The sequence below is a fragment of the Entelurus aequoreus genome, linkage group LG03 (assembly GCF_033978785.1).
Source record: "Entelurus aequoreus isolate RoL-2023_Sb linkage group LG03, RoL_Eaeq_v1.1, whole genome shotgun sequence".
NCBI lineage: Eukaryota > Metazoa > Chordata > Actinopteri > Syngnathiformes > Syngnathidae > Entelurus > Entelurus aequoreus.
In genome coordinates, this window is record NC_084733.1 from 54690142 (window position 1) to 54709715 (window position 19574).

A 19574-nucleotide genomic window follows, 5' to 3' on the forward strand; every position below is an offset into this window, starting at 1 on the left:
GGCGCATGGACTTCATTTATAAGTAAAGGTAAGACCATAATAATGTTTTTTTTATTAAATGTGCTTTTTTTGTGTGCTACAGTTTGTATGTGTAAAGTTAAAGTTAAGTTAAAGTACCAATGATTGTCACACACACACTAGGTGTAATAAAATTTGTCCTCTGCATTTGACCCATCCCCTTGTTCACCCCCTGGGAGGTGAGGGGAGCAGTGGGCAGCAGCGGTGCCGCGCCCTGGAATCATTTTTGGTGATTTAACCCCCAATTCCAACCCTTGATGCTGAGTGCCAAGCAGGGAAGAATGCTGGTATGAGCTTTTAAACACAACCCGTTAACTGCTGCCAATCAAATGGTGAATAAGATACTCTTTAGGGTTCATATGTTTGTAAATCTGACTGTGATGAAGTCAGTGCCTCACCAGCCATGAACCTCACCGCACATCACTGCAATTTATTGCAACATTTTTTCTCTAGTTAGAAGTAGAATTCTTGTAGGCTGAAATATGAACACTTCAACTGACACAAATAACAGCACATTATGTATATTTTCTTTTTACTAGTTTGAAAGTAATAATTGAAGATTTGTGCTGCCTTGCATTTAAATTTTGCTTTTATTTTCTTTCATTTCACTTTGTTGTCTGTGAAGCACTTTGAGTCTGCCTTGTGTATGAAAAGCGCTATACAAATAAAGTTGCCTTGCATTGCCTTGCCTTGCCTTGTCTGATATCATGTCACCTTTTACAGTCAGTACATTTCAATGCACTTACCGGTAATTAGTCGGATTTGACAAATAATGTAATTTCTTCTATTTTCACATCGACATGTAAAGTTTTAGTTTCCATGCTCTTATCTCTAATATGACTGTTGGCCTGTTGGCCATACGCAGTGTGCCTCTTGTACACTAGGGAGCGAGTGTGGTCATTTCAGCTTGTTTAGCTATTTGGGAATGTAAGTACAGTATAAAAAGAGAATGCTACATGCTAATAGGCTAGCGCTAGTAATTTACAAGCTCTAAATTTAACAGATAACTACAAATTTCCAATGCTATTTAGTGTTGATGGTAATGTTTTAATGTGTTTAAATGACACTTGTGGTTATTAGGATCATCAGAGACAAACAAAAATATTGCTCTTATAGTCAACTGTTTTAGGATGTTTCTTCTTAACAGTTGTCTTAAACAGCCGGGATGTGCTGGCGTCCTGTCACGTAGCTTAAGTGTCTTATTTTGTTTATTTTATTTTATTAGACCACCAGCTTGTTATTCCTTGCTAGGTAGAACGCGAGGCTCCGTTTGATTAGTGAAATGGAGTCCAACGTCACGAAAGCTTACGATTGGCGAAACAAAGTCATATGACAGAGCCTGTCGGAAAAGGGCTTGCTGACAAATGAATTAGTCTTTGCAAGTCTTAATCATCCATCCATCGGGCGGAAGGCGGGGTCACCCTGGACAAGTCGCCACCTCATCGCAGGGCCAACACAGATAGACAGACAACCTTCACACTCACATTCACACGCTAGAGACCATTTAGTGTTGCCAATCAACCTATCCCCAGGTGTATGTCTTTAATCAGTAGATTATAAATAATTATGATATAAATAAATGTAAGTATTGGAATGAAACTCAATGTAACGGCGTAAAAGTAGCATTTCTTCTTCACAAAAATACTTAGGTAAAAGTAAAAAGTATGTTATATTAAAGCTACTCTGACAAGTAACATTTTTTCAAAAAGTTACTTAAGTAAATGTAACAGAGTAAACATAGCACGTTACTACCCAGCTCTGACCGTGACTAACATTCCAATTTGTATGCAATCTTTTTTCTTAAATGTTTAAGATTTAAATATCAGCTTGAATATATATTTGGTATGATATGCAATCCTAAGTATATTATTTCCGCCTTTTTTAAATTATTTTGGAGTTTTGAACTTGCGATTTCTTACAATGCTTATTGAGTGGTAGTATTGCAAATGTTTTCAAATTAATGTTATACCCTGATAAACAACCATTTTCAGTAATTACCGTGTCAGGTAGAGAATTAGGTCATCACAGTACATTGATAACTTGTTCTACCAAGATTAGATTTTTATAACAGGAATATTATATATTTATTTAATCAAATTAAATAATACTCCAAAAGCAGGACATCCCTGTTGTGTTCCCCTCTTTAATGAAAATGGTTCTTAAATCTGATTATTGGTTTTGACTAATGCTTGATTGACTGAGTTCTTTCTATTTCTTATTTACAGCCAAACCCGTCTATAGGGACCACTCAAAGGAAACTACAAAATTGGCCCCTATATGCAGGTTAGGAGCCATTTTCAGCCAGGCTTTGTGGTGGTTGGAGCCATGACAAACTCACACGTTGAAGCTGGATACGACGGGAAGCATCTGGTTAATAAACACGATGGATGACACATTAGTAATGACGATGATTTGTTGAGACGGCAAGAGTAGAGAGCCGCTGCTTACTGATTAGTTGTAAGTTTTACAACAAATGAGGGCGAGTGCTCGTTGGAATGGGATAATATGACGTGTAGTGATACATATGGCACCGCCCACCCCGGATGCGAACGTATGTAGTAGTATGTTAACCGCAAGCAAGCGTAATCACTAATTTCTGTTATCTATTAAATTGTAAAACTTAAATATTTTGGAAGAAAGTAATTTACAAATATACACTGATACTATACTATGTGTTGATTGTATCGACATCATTATTAATCACCGCAACTTTACATTGAAGCTTTAGCAGTTAGCTTCTTGTGTCGTCCTGCTCGGTGTGTGTGTGTGTATGTGGGTGTAGCATGCTTAGCCATTTATCTTTCTCTAGTACTCCAGTGATTATGTAACTTGTAAGAAACTTTTTGGTGAAGATTAATATCTTAGAAGCGGCTTGCAATGCAATGTGTTCGTTGCAGCTTGCCCTCAAATTCAATCCAGTGTTCTGGCAAGACACACGCCCTCCTGTATTTCCTGCAGGTGTGTAACTAGGAATCCGGAAATGTATTGTATCTACAAGCTAACTATCTTAGCGAGGACACTGCATCCTTCAAATATCCAACATGCCTCCGCTTTAAATGCTCCCGCATCACAGACATACAGTACATGGTGTTTTCTGCCCGAAAAAACACGAGTAATGACGTCACCGACTTTTATCGACAAATAAATTGGACGAGGACATATATCATGAACGATTGTTACTGACAACGTCAACGAATGGTTTCAGCCTACTAGTTGCTGTGATTATAGACACAAGTTGTTCACAATTAATCATTTCTTATGCATCCCCGAAACGCATGGATGGAGTTTACTGCGTCCTTTTAGATTTGAATGCGTCACTGCATAATATATGCAATCTACATTTTACTATGTTATTTTCCTTTATATTTAAAATAATTAAGATAGATGTTTAACAAGAGAGTGGCACTTAAGCACATAGCGAAAAAAGCCCTAACCAAACAGATTGTAATCAACTGTACTCACCGATGACAATAAGGGTATAGTTGACGTTGACGCTGCCAAAGCCGTTAGTAGCTTTACAGATGTAGGTGCCCGTGTCATCCGCTTCCACCTCTTTGATCTTGAGGCCCATGCGAAGGATGCGGAAACGGATCCAGCCACTGTGGATGTTGCGCCCGTCTTTGGTCCACATTATGAGGGGGGGCGGGTCTCCATCCACCGGGCAAGGCAGCTTGATGGCACTCCCGAGGCGGGCAGTTTGGCGGTGGAGGACTTTTTCTGCCACCCGTGGAGGTCCTGAGTAAGCACACAATAACATCCATTCTCAGAAATCAAATACAGTGTTCCCTTGCCACTTGCCGGTTCACTTACTGCGGTATCAGTGCATCGCGGATTTTAAAGTAAGGTTGACTACAATAAGATTTTAGTAGCCATTGAAGTTTCATGTTAAAAGGATGTCGGTTTTTGAGTGTTTCAAGTGTTTTAAGAACATAAAAAAGTGTTATAGTGTGTGTGAAAGCTGTGTGGAGAGTGTGTGGAGGGCTTGTACAGACATTAAATACATATAATAATTATATAAATAACAAAATAAATAAGGTCCGTACTTCACAGAAATGTATCTACTACAGGTGGTCCGGAACGTAACCCCTACGATAATCAAGGAAACAGTGAATCCAGATATAGAATAGAATAGAAAGTACTTTATTGATCCCTGGGGGAAATTCAGCACCACAGTTCGCTCACAATAGACAATAAACATTTAGGTATTTTTACATGTGAATAATATAAATACAGTCTATTATACATCATTATTCACAAGTGAATAACATAAATACAGTCTATTATACAGCATTATTCACATGTGAATAATATAACTACAGTCTATTATACATTTAAGTACAGTCAAAAAGTAACATATGCACTATACAGTGTGATGGCCGTCGGCATGAAGGACTTCCTGTGTCGTTCCGTGTTGCATTTGGGGAGTCTGAGCCTTCCACTGAACGTGCTCATTCTCTCCCCCAGGTCCGAGTGTAGTGGGTGGGAGGTGTTGTCCATAATGGCTAGGAGCTTTGCTAGACTTCTCCTCTCTGACACCACCGACTACGAGTCTAGCTCAGGAGTGGGCAATTAATTTTTACCGGGGGCCGCATGAGCAACCTGAGCACTGCTGGAGGGCCACACCGACAATATTTCAATACAATTTTGCTTTAATTATTTTTGATATACCGTAAGATAAATAATAATAATAATAATCATTTCATTTAACCTAACTTAACTTTATACACAACACTTCCTAATGTATAATACAATGCAAAAATGTCAATTTCTGTCACTTTATCCTGCATCCTCTTTAAAAGTCCAACATTTTTCCCCATCAGATTTGGACAACCATCTGTTGTCACACCTGCCAGCTTGTCCCATTTCAGTCCTAACATGTCCAAACACGCATTTACCTATGTGAACAAGTCATTACCTGTGGTTGTCTCTTTAATTGACTGCATGGCTGCCAGCTCCTCCGTGATTTGAAAGTCTGCAGTTATCCCACGTAAGAAGATGAGCAGCTGGGCGGTGTTACGTACATCGCAGTTCTCATCCAAAGCCAGCGAAAAACAGTCAAAGTCGGCCGTTCTGTTCTTCAGCTGAAGCTCCAAGTTTCCAGCGATGGTCTCAACCCGCCTCGTTACAGCGCGTCGGGAGAGTGATACGTTCTCAAATGCGCCCCTCTTCTCTGGGCATATCAGCGCAACAGAGTCCAATAAGCACTCCTTGATAAACTCTCCCTCAGAAAACGCTTTACTTTTTCTGCCGATTTTGTGAGAAATGACGAAACTTGTTCTGATGGCTGCATCTCTAGGGGTGTGAAATTTGGCAAAAAGTCCTTGTTGGGTTTGCTGTTTTACCATCAACGCATCAGCCTCCCTTGCGCACGCTTCATCAGACAGATTTCGGTATTTTTCCTCGTGCTTTGTCGTGTAGTGGCGATTCAAATTATATTCTTTAAACACAGCAACCTGTGTACCACAAATTAAGCACACGGCTTTACCTTTAATTTCTATAAAGAAATACTTGGCAGTCCATGTCTTGTTGGAAACACGGCATTCGTCATCAACTTTTCTCTTTTTAGCGTCTCGGAGATAACCGGGCATCACTTGTCGCTGTGCACCTTCACTCACAGGTTACACACGGACATACGCCCATAAATAACACTTTTCCAAAATAAAAGCAGCACAGTGGTATTGCACGCACGACATAGATACTTTTTAAAATTTATTTTGTAATGTGTTATTGGCCTCACGCGGGCCGGACAGGGACGCACAAAGGGCCGGAAGTGGCCCACGGGCCGCCAAATGCCCAGGTGTGGTCTAGCTCTACTCCCACCACGTTACTGGCCTTCCTTACCAGCCTGTTTGCGTCCCCCGCTCTCCGTCCGCTGCCCCAGCAGGCCACGGCGTACAAGAAGGCACCCGCCATCACCGACTCGTAGAACATCTTCATCATCTTTGTACAGACGTTGAAGGATCCTAGCCTCCTGAGGAAGTAGAGGTGGCTCTGACCCTTCTTGTAGAGTGCCTCAGCGTGTTTTGACCCATTCAGCTTGTTGTCGATGTGTACTCAGAGGTATTTAGAATCCTCAACCATGTCCACATCGGCCCCCCTGATGGAAACAGGGGTCGCCGGAGTACTCCTCCTCCTTCCCAGGTACACAACCAGCTCCTTGGTCTTCGCCACATATGACAACTTTAAGTCTATTCAGGTGTCAAAATCATACGTTTGCTAATAATGATCAATAATCACATAGTCTAACAAAAAATGTTGAGGGTTTCAGGTTCGATCCTCGCTTCCGCCATCCTAATCACTGCTGTTGTGACCTTGGGGAAGACACTTTACCCACCTGCTCCCATTGCCACTCACAATGGTTTAAATGCATCTTAAATATGTAGATAATGGGTTTCATTATGTAAAGCGCTTTAAGTCTCTAAAGAAAAGCGCTATGTAAATACAATTAACTTCAGTAATTCTCAATAACACACAGTTTTGTCTTTAAATAATATATATATATATATATATATATATATATATATATATATATATATATATATATATATATATATATATATATATATATATATATATATATATATATATATATATATATATATATATATATATATATAAATGTATATACTGTATATATTTTTGTTTAATACAAATTTAAAAATGACCCCCATACTTTTCAGTATGCAGTGTGGAAAAAGTTTAGACACCCCTGATCTACAATAATAAAAGCTATAAAAAAATAACAACAACTTAATTCTAAAATATAAACAATTTTTAGTTAGTTCATTTAAAAATAAAATCATACTAAAATAGTAACCACTATAAACAGCCATAATTAACATAAACATTAATATTTTTGTACAGGCAGATTTTTTGACACACTAGGTTTTGCAGTTAAACAATCGTATTATTACTATTTTTATTGTATTCTTACATGGGGAAAAAACAATTGTAAAAATGTAAGTAAAAAAGAGCAAAAGCGCTTTACATAATGAAAGCACTTCCATTATGTAAGTGCTTTATAGTCAAACTATATTTAACCATGTTACATATAGTTTTTAACATCCTGTCTGTTATGACAAAAAGCTGAAATGTTCTAATATTTAATAATAATATACTTGGTCACCTATAATACATTTCTTACACAATATCTGTTTTTAGCATTTCTTAAAATAAAAAATATCAATATGGCCCCCGCATACTTTGACTTTTCGGTATCCAACTCTTGGTGGAAAATGTTTGGACACCCCTGAACTAAAGTATCAAAAGTATCGACATTTTTTAATTTGAGGATCGATATTAGAGCATAAAGATCTGGTATGAGCGGTATCGATATTTCAGTATCGATCCACACATCACTAATAGCTAGATTAAAAATAATCTCTAATTACGACAAATCTTTATAGTTACAGATGGTTACAGTAGGTCATTGTCAAAGCGCAAGCCGAGCAAATTAAATAAAGGATCTGACTATGCACTGGCTCCATAAAATACCAACTTGGTCGTGTGCAGATGGAGAGCGAGGTAATTTGTCATATTCTTGCCTGATTACTCAGAAATGCTGAAACCAGATTGTAATAATTGGACAAGGCCTATCGTCCAGTCTGCACAAAGAGGGCAAAGTGTTTTGGCTTGGCTTTTTGCGTAGCGTGCAAGAGATCAAAGCTATTGGGAGGACAGTGGTATAGAGTGTGTGTGGGTGTGGGGGGGGGGGGGGGCGGACAGCAGCGGCTCTTAATTGGCTTGGGTCTGCTGCTTTAGATCTGGTGTAGTGAAGCGGGCTGAAAAAGCCTGTGATGGTGTTAGGAGGCCTGCACCTCCGCTCGTACATTACCAAGCACTAAGCGAGCCCCTGCTTCCCGCCCCCTGATAGCTAAACAAAAGCCTGAAACACTGAGCGGACTAGACCAGCCAGCGAAGTGCAACCAAACCCTATCGCTAGTCTGGGCCTCACACCAAATGGTCTGCTCTAGTTGCAGGAAAAACAATGGGGAGGCTAAGTACACAAGGCTTCTCCCAATATATACACATACTCACGTTCAAACAAACACAATCACTCACATTCCTCTAGTGCATTTCACACTTAATGGTAAACAAGGACTTTATGGATGAGGGTTCAAAGGGGGAGGTGAGACAGGTAACTTCATCTGGTTGTTTTATCCCATTGCCAACAGATGGATGAGAGCTGCAAGTTCAACATCTGGACACATGGCTTGATACGTGATCAAGAATATACGTTCTATATTAGTGACTCACAGATATGTTGAGCCATAAGTAGAAAAGTGTGTTCATCCACAGCCTTGCGATCGATCTAGATGGTCTAAGAAAATTGGAAGTGTCATTGTTTACGTCGGTGAAGAAAATGTAACCACAGTCTTTTTGGCTGTTGTAAGCTGGCCCCTATCTCACCCCTTCACTACCACCACAGAACAGACACACGTTGTTTTGTTCAAAATCCTGCAATCTCTCCTTTAAGACCGCAATCGGATCACAACATTGTTGCCCTTATGTTGATAAGTTCATCCGGACAGACTTGATCGAAGAAAAAAGGGCTGGACTCATCCCTTAACCAAACTTTATTTATTTTATCTTTCTGTGCCTGTCACTCTGTCTTTTTTTTTTAATCACAAACCAACCAATTGAGGAAAATGGCCGCTGCACACTGACGCTTGGTTTTTCCTTGCCTCTGTCGCCAAAGTGCTTGCTCATGTGAAGTAGTGCGGTTCCAGATATTTGTAAATATACATGTAAAAGTGCCTCTGTGTGAATTGGTTTTGCATCACCAGGTCCTGCAATTCTGCACTAAATCATGTGCTCGTTTCAGATAATGGCAGTGAGAGGAAGAACTAAATAACCTTTGTTAAGATTTAAAAAAAATGTATGTATCATTGCTAGAGAAAACATTTTAAAATAATAATAACAATTGAGAAATTGACAAAAAAAAGTGCCTTAAAAGCTGCACAAAATGTTATTAACTGTAGTTTGTAGCGAAAAATAGTACATGATGGATCAAGCCTACATCAATGCAGGCTACACTACAGGTTAAACTAAAAGTTTTTTTTAATATTGTTTGTTTATCCCAGCAATTAGATTTACAAGGTAAAACTAATATATGACATAGGCTCATAACATGCAACTCAAGATAGTTCAGGCCTTCTTTTCATATAAGGTTGATGATTATGTCTTACGGCTTATAAAAACCTCATATTGAAAGTCTCAGAAAATGTGTGTTTTTCAGAAACTGTAAGCCATGATCATCAAAATTACAACAAATAAAGACTTGGCATATCTCACTTTGTATGAAATTAGTTTATATCACATATTTGTTTCACATTTGGAGTTGAATTGCTGATATTAATGGACTTTTGCACAATATTAAAATTTTTGGAGTTTCATCTTCATGACAACTCTTCTGGGCAGTGCTCGTCTGCCTAAAGTCACAGTGGCATGGGAAGTTCAGAGTTTCTACCATTGTCTTAACCAAAGTGGATCAATTACATTTTGTAAATTGCCCATCCTAATGTTTGAACTTGGAGGTACTGTACATTCATATCAGTAACACCCAGTCTAAGGTGTACCCTGTCTCTCACCAGAAGTCAGCTGGAATGCAATGACTCCACACATCTTATACTTTGATGGCATAAAATGCCTACTGTGGTACACTGTAATCCCCCTTAAACATGTGTTTTCACTTGTATTTACTGTCTTTCATCACTGTCATCCTATACTGTGGTGAAGATATGGTAAATGATATAGAATGTCATTCAGGACCCCTCTTGCTCCAGACTTTTATAAATGAGCTTAATGTACGAGAAGGTTTTGGCTAGTGCTGCTAGTGTTTGGAATGTGCAACAAATTAATTCATCCCTCAGTCTCCTCTCTTAAAAAAACTCATTTTGAACTCTCTCTCTTAAAAACAAGGCGCTGAAATCAAGGACATGGTGTACATCACGTAAGAAGTATTTACGCTTGTGTATATGACCGCTATCCTTTCTTCAATGGGGTCTCTCCTCCGCCTCCTCCCTCTCAAGGACAGGTTTGCTTAACCTTCGAGTTGAAAGCTTTGAAACCACAGAGTCTCTCTGTGAAAATGGGGGAATAACTTCTTTATCTGCATGATTGAAATACATGCTGATGAAGACACTAATAAGCATTTATTCACAGCATCCTCCTAAAAATTTTACCGGAGCTGCTCTCTCCTCCTTGGCTATGTATGGAGTGCGATGGCGCTGTGATGAATGAAAACATACCAGCATCCTGACAAAGTCAAATTGTTAGAATTGCTAGCTGCTCTCTGAACGGAAAACGATACACGCGACCATATGGGTTTTCCCGTATTACGGCGCTCCTTATTATAGCCAGGCTCCATGTGTGAATTGAATCTTTCATAGACCAGGAAGAGGAGGAGGAAGACGCCTGGCGACTCACAGAATTAGCTGTTTGTCTTTGCTCAGTTTAGTGATGGATTATTTTAAGAGAAAAGGGCACATTCAATACATTTCATACTTGTGACAAACTAAATATAGTTGTTTTTTCTAAAACCATGTGAGCTAGAAAAAAGTGCAGTCATGTGGTGTGGGAAATATGTTAGGAAATGCAAATAAAAAAGATTATATGAACACCTGCAGCCTTGTAATGATCAGCAGATGCTCACAAACACACACAAACATTGTTATTCTAGTCACTACAAACATGTCAATAAAGGTTGGGCTTGGCTACTGACAAGCGCTTTAATAACCAACATCTGGAACGCCAACAACTAGATAAAACATGCACCATTGCTTTGCATGACCAATGCAGGACATGGTTACTCAACATCTGTAAACATTGCCTCGTTAAAAGGGATTTGCGCCTTAATCTGCAGCAGTATTATACAATTCTAATTTGTATAATATTGTTTTTTTACACCAGATTATACTTTATGGAATAATTTTCCAAGAACTAAATTAAGACCTCCCTCTGGGAGGCAATACTTGTTTTGAATAAATACTTCTGTAAGCAAAAATGTGGCATTGTACATTGCATGGAAATAAACAATAAACTCCAACATTGAGTTTAATAAGGCAAAAACTTAAAACTTCTCTCTTGAATAAATACTTCTGTAAATACAAATGTGGCATTGCACATCCCTCCATCGATCTTCTCCCGCTTGTCCCTTTTGGGCTAGCATTACACATTGCATGCAAATAAATGAACTCCAATAAATCAATACATATACTAATAATCAATAAATAGTAATAAAAATCAATCAGATCAATAAGGTGCAAACTTAAAACTTCTGTCTTGAAATAAATAATTATATAAATAAACATTTAAATTGTATGCAAATAAATAAACAAGTAAAACATTGAGATGACTATAAAGTTTTAGTTAATAAATATAAAATGCAGGCTATACAATGAAGTATCCTTGGCCATGTGCGGCCCGCTGACGTCTTCAATTTAGCCCGCGAGACATCATGAGTTTGATAATAATAAATCTGGCCGCAGGGAGATTTCAGTTCATTTTAAAAGTCAATACCTTTGCTGCTGCTTTGTCGCCATATTGTGGACAACATAAGTAATCCAGGTGTATGACCACTTTTCATGCTTAGAATGAAGCAAAATGCAGCAATTACTTATATGACCCAATGCAAACAACCTTTCCTAGTCATGATGCAAAAGAAAACATAACAAACCAACACAAAATGCCAACAGATATGGTCACACATAAGACAATACAACACAATTTGTGGATATTATAAAAAATGTCCTTGCACCATAAAAAATTGAAATCCATTACAAAGCACGATAGGAAAAAGGCAAAACACCACCTCCACACCTCCTCCTGAATGATTACAAAACTTTAATTAGGTTGTCACGGAAGTAAACAAGGTATCCAATTATATTATATTAATTATTAATAATATAATATATAATGCACTAGGGGTGTGGGAAAAAATTGATTCGAATTCAAATCGCGATTCTCACGTTGTGCGATTCAGAATCGATTCTATTTTTTTTTTTAAAATGAATTTATTAATCAATCAACAAAACAATACACAACAATACCACAATAATGCAATCCAATTCCAAAACCAAACCCGTCCCAGCAACATTAAGAACAACAATAAACAGAGCAATTGAGAGCAATTGAGGACACACAAACATGACACGGAACAATCCAAATGTAGTGAAACAAAAATGAACATTATCTATCGACAACAGCATCAATATTAGTAACAATTTCAAAATAGCAGTGATTAAAAATCCCTCACTGATAATATCATTAAAAACATTAATAAAAAATAATTAAAAATTAGAAATGAACAATAGTGTCACAGTGGCTTACACTTCCATCACATCTCATAAGCTTGACAACACACCAATATTTTCCACAAAGATGTAATAAGTCATATTTTGGTACATTTAAAAGATGAAACAAATTTAAATAATGGATCCCATATTCCAATATATGACTCATTATTATCTAAACTAAATGCAGTTTGTTCTACTGATATCATTTCCATAGCTTGTGTGTACCAGTCAGTATGAGTTGGACTATCAACAGCTATCCATTTTTTAAACATTACCCTTTTTGTTATTAAGCATATTGAAAGAAAAGCATTTTTACTCTTTGATGACACGTTACTAAATTGATGTAGATCCCCAAGAATACAAGTTTGCAGTGTCATTGGGATGTTTATATTAAGGAATGTGATTGCCTCTTTTGTTGTTTTCAACCATAACTCTTTTATTCTCTGACATTCCCACAATAAATTAACAAGAGTTCCCTCAGCTGCCCGACACTTCATACATGACATGGCATAGTGGGTAGAGCGCCCGTGTCAGAAACCTGAGGGTTGCAGGTTCGCTCCCCGCCTCTTACCATGCCGTTTTGTCCTTGGGCAGGACACTTCACCCTCACACCGGTGAATGAATGTTGAATGAATGATAGGTGGTGGTCGGAGGGGCCGTAGGCGCAAATTGGCAGCCACGCTTCCGTCAGTCTACCCCAGGGCAGCTGTGGCTATGAAAGTAGCTTACCACCACCAGGTGTGAATGAATGATGGGTTTTTAACATGTAAAGCGACCTTGGGTACTTAGAAAAGCGCTATATAAATCCCAGGTATTATTATTATTATACATAACTTACTATCTACTACACCAATTTTAAACAGCTGAGAAGATGTAAAATACAATCTATTCAATATCTTAAATTGAATCAGCTTATCTTTAATGCTTCTAAAGGGCTTATTTGCATTTTTCCAAATATCATTCCATGATATGTCTCTGATTCTAATTTTTAAAAAATCGATTTATTTTTATTATTTTTATTTTTTATTTATTTTTTAAATTAATCAATCCAACAAAACAATACACAGCAATACCATAACAATTCCAAAACCAAACCCGACCCAGCAACACTCAGAACTGCAATAAACAGAGCAATTGAGAGGAGACACAAACACGACACAGTACAAACCAAAAGTAGTGAAACAAAAATGAATATTATCAACAACAGTATCAATATTAGTTACAATTTCAACATAGCAGTGATTAGACATTTATAAAAACAAAAAAAAAGAACAATAGTGTCACAGTGGCTTACACTTGCATCGCATCTCATAAGCCAGTGGTTCTCAAACTTTTTTTGTCACCCCCCACTTTGGACAAGGGGGAGTTTTCAAGCCCCACCTGCCCCCATCGCCCCAACAGAACGCTAATGCCAAGCTTAACATTTTCAAATTTATTGAACATCAAGTAACATCAAGTTGTATACATTCAAACTCAATAACATAAAATAACATCAAGTTCAATAATAAATAAAATAACTGTGCAGCTGTGTTATAACTTGCATCAAGTTCAATAATAAATAAAATAACTGTGCAGCTGTGGTATAACTTGCATGAAGTTCAGTAATAAATCAAATAACTTGCAGCAAGTTCAATAATAAATAAAACAAAAGTGTTACAACTTGCATCAACTTCAATAATAAATCAAAACAAGTGTTATAACTTGCATCAAGTTCAATAATAAATCAAAAAATTGTTATAACTTGCATCAAGTTCAATAATAAATCAAATAAAAGTGTTATAACTTGCATCAAGTTCAATAATAAATCAAATAAAAGTGTTATAACTTGCATCAAGTTCAATAATAAATCAAATAAAAGTGCCACTTTGCAATCTTTGCAAAAAAAAAGGAGGAGCTATGCATTTTGGCAAGACAGGGAAGTGAACATGAGTTTTACAGTACTCCAGCATTAGTGGCTGCAATGAGCCTGTTTTGCACTGCACAGCTTTTCAAATCGGGGTTGCAGGCTTGACACTGCCACTGTTAAAACCTCATTGAGTTCGGGGCTGAGCTGCCTTGACGCGAGTGCTTCCCGGTGAATGACACTGTGTGTCCAATGCGCATTTGGCGCAACCCTCTTTATTAGAGCCTGCAGCCCGTTTCTTTACCCTGCCATGGTCTGTGCGCCATCAGAGCAAAAGCCCACACAGTTTTCCCATTTAAGGTTGTGTTCTTTGAGGAAACTGTCCATTATCTCGAACAGCTCATCAGCAGTGGCTCTATTTTTTATGTATTTGCAAAACAGCAAATCCTCGCACAGTGACTCGCCATTCACAAAGCTTCCGCTTAGCCCCGCCCCCATTAGTTACTGTTGCTATGTCTGTCAAACTTTCGCTCCTACCTAGAAATTTAAAGCCTACAGGAAAAATGTTGAAAAGAGAAACCGGAAATTGTGATGTATCATGTTGTATGCTTGCATGTTCGAAATAAACTCAAACTCAAACTCAAAATAAGTAATTTACATTTATTTATATAGCGGATTTCACAGACAGAATCACAAAGTGATTTACAGTGTGTATAGAAAATGAAAGCATAGTAAAAAAAAAAATCTAAGAATATAATTTAAAAAAAAAAAAAAAGTAAAGTGAAATTTCCTCCCGTTCCTCGCGCCCCACCTGTCATGTCTCTATTCCCCACCAGTGGGACGCGCCCCACACTTTGAGAAACGCTGTCATAAGCTTGACAACACACTGTGTCCAATATTTTCACAAAGATAAAATAAGTCATATTTTTGGTTCATTTAATAGTTAAAACAAATTTACATTATTGCAATTAGTTGATAAAACATTGTCCTTTACAATTATAAAAGCTTTTTACAAAAATCTACTACTCTGCTTGCATGTCAGCAGACTGGGGTAGATCCTGCTGAAATCATATGTATTGAATGAATACATAGGATTCGATTGAATCATTTTGAATCGGGGAAAAATCGTTTTTGAATCCAGAATCGTGAATTGAAAAAAAAAAATCGATTTGGAATCGAATCGTGACCCCAAGAATCGATATTGAATCGAATCGTGGGACATCCAAAGATTCACAGCCCTATTATGTACACATACATATATATATATATATATATATATATATATATATATATATATATATATATATATATATATATATATATATATATATATATATATATATATATATATATATATACACATACATATATATATATATATATATATATATATATATATATATATATATATATATATATATATATATATATATATATATATATATGTATGTATATACACATACATACATACATATATATATATATATATATATATATATACATATATATATATATATACATATATATATATATATATATATACACATATATATATATATATATATATACATATATACATATATATATATATATATATATATATATATATATATATATATATATATATATATATATATATATATATATATATATATATATATATATATATATATATACATACATACATACATACATACATACATACATACATACATACATATATGTATATATATTAGGGGTGTAACGGTACGTGTATTTGTATCAAACCGTTTCGGTAGCGCACCGCACGTTGTGTAAACAATGCACACTGAGGCACAACACACGGCGTGCTAGCAACGACCGGGCTAGGACAACATGTAAAAGCCAGAGCTGGAAGACCCTCCTGCCTCGTTAAGATCTCCAGTTTGGGAACACTTCGGCTGCGCGGTGCGGAGGACGAAGGTTTGCTGACATTGTTCAGCAGCGGTAAGGCATGCTTCTGCCAACACGTCAAACATGCTAACCCATTTGAAGCGGCACCACCCCCTAGTGAACATCGCTTCAACAAATACAAAGACGAGCAAACAGCTCCCACCTCTTACTGCCAAGTTAGCCAGGCTGGGGGGGGGAAGAAAAGTTAAAGGCCTACTGAAACCCACTACTACCGACCACGCAGTCTGATAGTTTATATATCAATGATGAAATCTTAACATTGCAACACATAACTTATAAAGTATAACCCGGCCGCATAATTATAACCTGCTACCAAAGAATGTACAACAATTCTTCTCAACTAAAGAGGAGAAATATAACCTTAGAGGAAAAAATAATTTAAAACATTTATATGCACGTACAACACTTAAAACTTTTAGCATATCAGTATGTGGAATCAAATTATGGAATGGATTAAGTAAAGAAGTTAAAAATTGTACTGATATGATCCAGTTTAAGAGGTTGTTCAAAATAATAGTGTTTACAAAGTACAAAGAAGAAGAATTATGAGAAATACTTCTAACCTTATTAAAAATAAGATATTCTTCATCTCAGTATGTTAATAATGACTGAATTAATTAATTACATATTATAAAACTGTTGTGTATACTAATTCATAGATGTTATTTTATTATATAAAAAGGTCAGTAAATGATTCTATATCATTGTAAACGCTTTGAAGTGGGAAAGGTGTAGGATTAAATAAGCTTTGCTTCTTCCTACTCCTTTTCGGGCATGATGTAAAATGAAATGATATGAAATTGTGTGACGTATTAAGATGTAAGTGTGTTCATGTTCGAAATAAACTAAAGAAAGAAAGAAAAGAAAGTGCAATTTTAAATTTACCGCTAAACTTCCGGTTGAAAATTCCTTTGGAGGATGACATATGCGCGTGACGTAGCCAGTTTAACAGAGGTATGGCTTCCCCATTGAAGCCAATATGAAATAGCTCTGTTTTCATCTCATTATTCCACAGTATTCTGGACATCTGTGTTGGTGAATCTGTTGCAATTTGTTTATTGCATTATGGAGAAAGAAGCTGAGCAAGCAAAGAAGAAAGTTGTCGGTGCGAAGCAGAGTATTTTGCGAGGGAAGTCAACAACACAACACAGCCGGTGTTTCATTGTTTACATTCCCGAAAGATGCAGTCAAGATCGAAGAACTCGGACAACAGAGACTCTTACCAGGAGGACTTTGATTTGGATACACAGACGCAGTCGCGATACCGTGAGTACGCTTCCAAACATTTGATCGCTTGCTATAACTAGCTCGAGCTAGTAGCTAGGAGCTAGGAGCTAGCATAACAAACACCTAGGTGTTTGTTATGCGGGATTAATTTGTGGCATATTAAATATAAGCCTGGTTGTGTTGTGGCTAATAGAGTATATATATGTCTTGTGTTTATTTACTGTTGTAGTCATTCCCAGCTGAATATCAGGTCCCACCCGCGCGCTTCCAAACATTTGATCGCTTGCCCGTACGTGCGTGTCATGTACGTAACTTTGGTTAAATATATAAGCTTTATGAACCTTGGGTTAGGTGAACGGTTCTTTGGGCTGAGTGAGTGTGTGTGTTGTGCAGGTGTTTGAATTGTATTGGCGGGTTATATAGACGGGATCCCGTCCATATAACCCGCTCGAGCTATAACTAGCTCGAACTAGTAGCTAGGAGCTAGCATAACAAACACCTAGGTGTTTTTATGCGGGATTAATTTGTGGCATATTAAATATAAGCCTGGTTGTGTTGTGGCTAATAGAGTATATATATGTCTTGTGTTTATTTACTGTTGTAGTCATTCCCAGCTGAATATCAGGTCACCCCCGGCTCTCACAGCATCTTCCCTATCTGAATCGCTTCCACTCCCCACTAGTCCTTCACTTGCACTTTCCTCATCCACAAATCTTTCATCCTCGCTCAAATTAATGGGGAAATCGTCGCTTTCTCGGTCCGAATCTCTCTCACTTCTGGCGGCCATCATTGTAAACAATAGGCAACTTTGCGGATATGTTCACCCGACTACGTCACGCTACTTCCGGTAGGGGCAAGCCTTTTTTTTATCAGATACCAAAAGTTGCTATCTTTATCGTCGTTGTTCTATACTAAATCCTTTCAGCAAAAATATGGCAATATCGCGAAATGATCAAGTATGACACATAGAATAGATCTGCTATCCCCGTTTAAGTAAAAAAAAAATAATTTCAGTAGGCCTTTAATCTGAGGCTGAGTTGACTTGAAACTGTTTAATGTTGCACTTTTTATATGTAGAAGAAAAGTTTTGTCATTTTATTTAATCTGAGCAACAACTTCCATCCATCCATCTACTTCCGCTTATCCGAGGTCGGGTCGCGGGAGCAGCAGCCTAAGCAGGGAAGCCCAGACTTCCCTCTCCCCAGCCACTTCGTCCAGCTCTTGATTTACCTTAAACAAGTTGAAAAACTTATTTGGGTGTTACCATTTAGTGGTCAATTGTACGGAATATGTACTGTACTGTGCAATCTACTAATAAAAGTCTCAATCAATCAATCAAAAAAAGCACTTTATATGTAGAAAAGTTTTGTTAAGAAACCATTCTGAGCCTTATCTTTAGTTTTTATTTTATATATGTTGACCACATTAACCCTGGCAATGGACCCTGTGTGTATATGTATGTTATGCCATTGTTTACAAATTTGGTAAATAAATAACCAAAAAATGTATATTTTGATGTTTTTTTAGTGTACCGAAAATGAACCGAACCGTGACCTCTAAACCGAGGTACGTAATGAACCGAAATTTTTGTGTACCGTTACACCATTAATATATATATATATATATTTATGTGTGTGTGTGTGTGTGTGTATATATAAGTATGTATGCATACTGTATATATACAGACATATATAAAGTTACTTTACATGCAGTTGGCTTTCGGCCCTTTTTTTAGCCCAATGCGGCCCCCAGGGCAAAAAGTTTGGACACCCCTACCCTACACGCTTAGCACTACGTTTGTCATGCATCATCAAAGATATGTGTGAGTACGCAGTACACACACACTGGATTATTGTTTACACATCTTATAAAATGAAGTCGACACATATTTGGCAGTTATAAATGGTACATTGTCACATCAAAATTCATAGGTTTGTACTAATTGCTATGCGAGTAATCAGATTGAAATGGAAGTCAAGCGGTGTCACGGAACGGACTGAGGTTGACTTTGGAGGTTCCACTGAATTTACTTTAAGGATAAGAGGCAAGGAAACGGATAAAAATTGCAAAATTCTACATTCTTCTCTTCTTTCTCCCTTAGCAGCACTGTGTTAGGCCAACAGACCGTACAATGCAGACATCAGAGAGGAGAGTAGTCTAATGGAGCCTATGCTTGCAGGGCAATATTCCATCATGCCTCTCATAGAACCCCAGGCTTAATTGTATAACACATAACAAAATGAAGGGGGACAAAGAAA

General features: G+C 37.2%; 1 protein-coding gene across 1 annotated transcript in view; it reads right to left on the reverse strand.

Annotated features, from left to right (window-relative positions):
• The window catches only part of LOC133646623 (fibroblast growth factor receptor-like 1), a 111855-nt gene that overhangs the window by 52049 nt on the left and 40232 nt on the right, over positions 1–19574 (reverse strand). The window contains exon 3 of the mRNA XM_062042189.1: positions 3481–3753. Within this exon, the coding sequence (XP_061898173.1) occupies positions 3481–3753 (273 nt within the window). The remainder of the gene's footprint in view (positions 1–3480; positions 3754–19574) is intronic.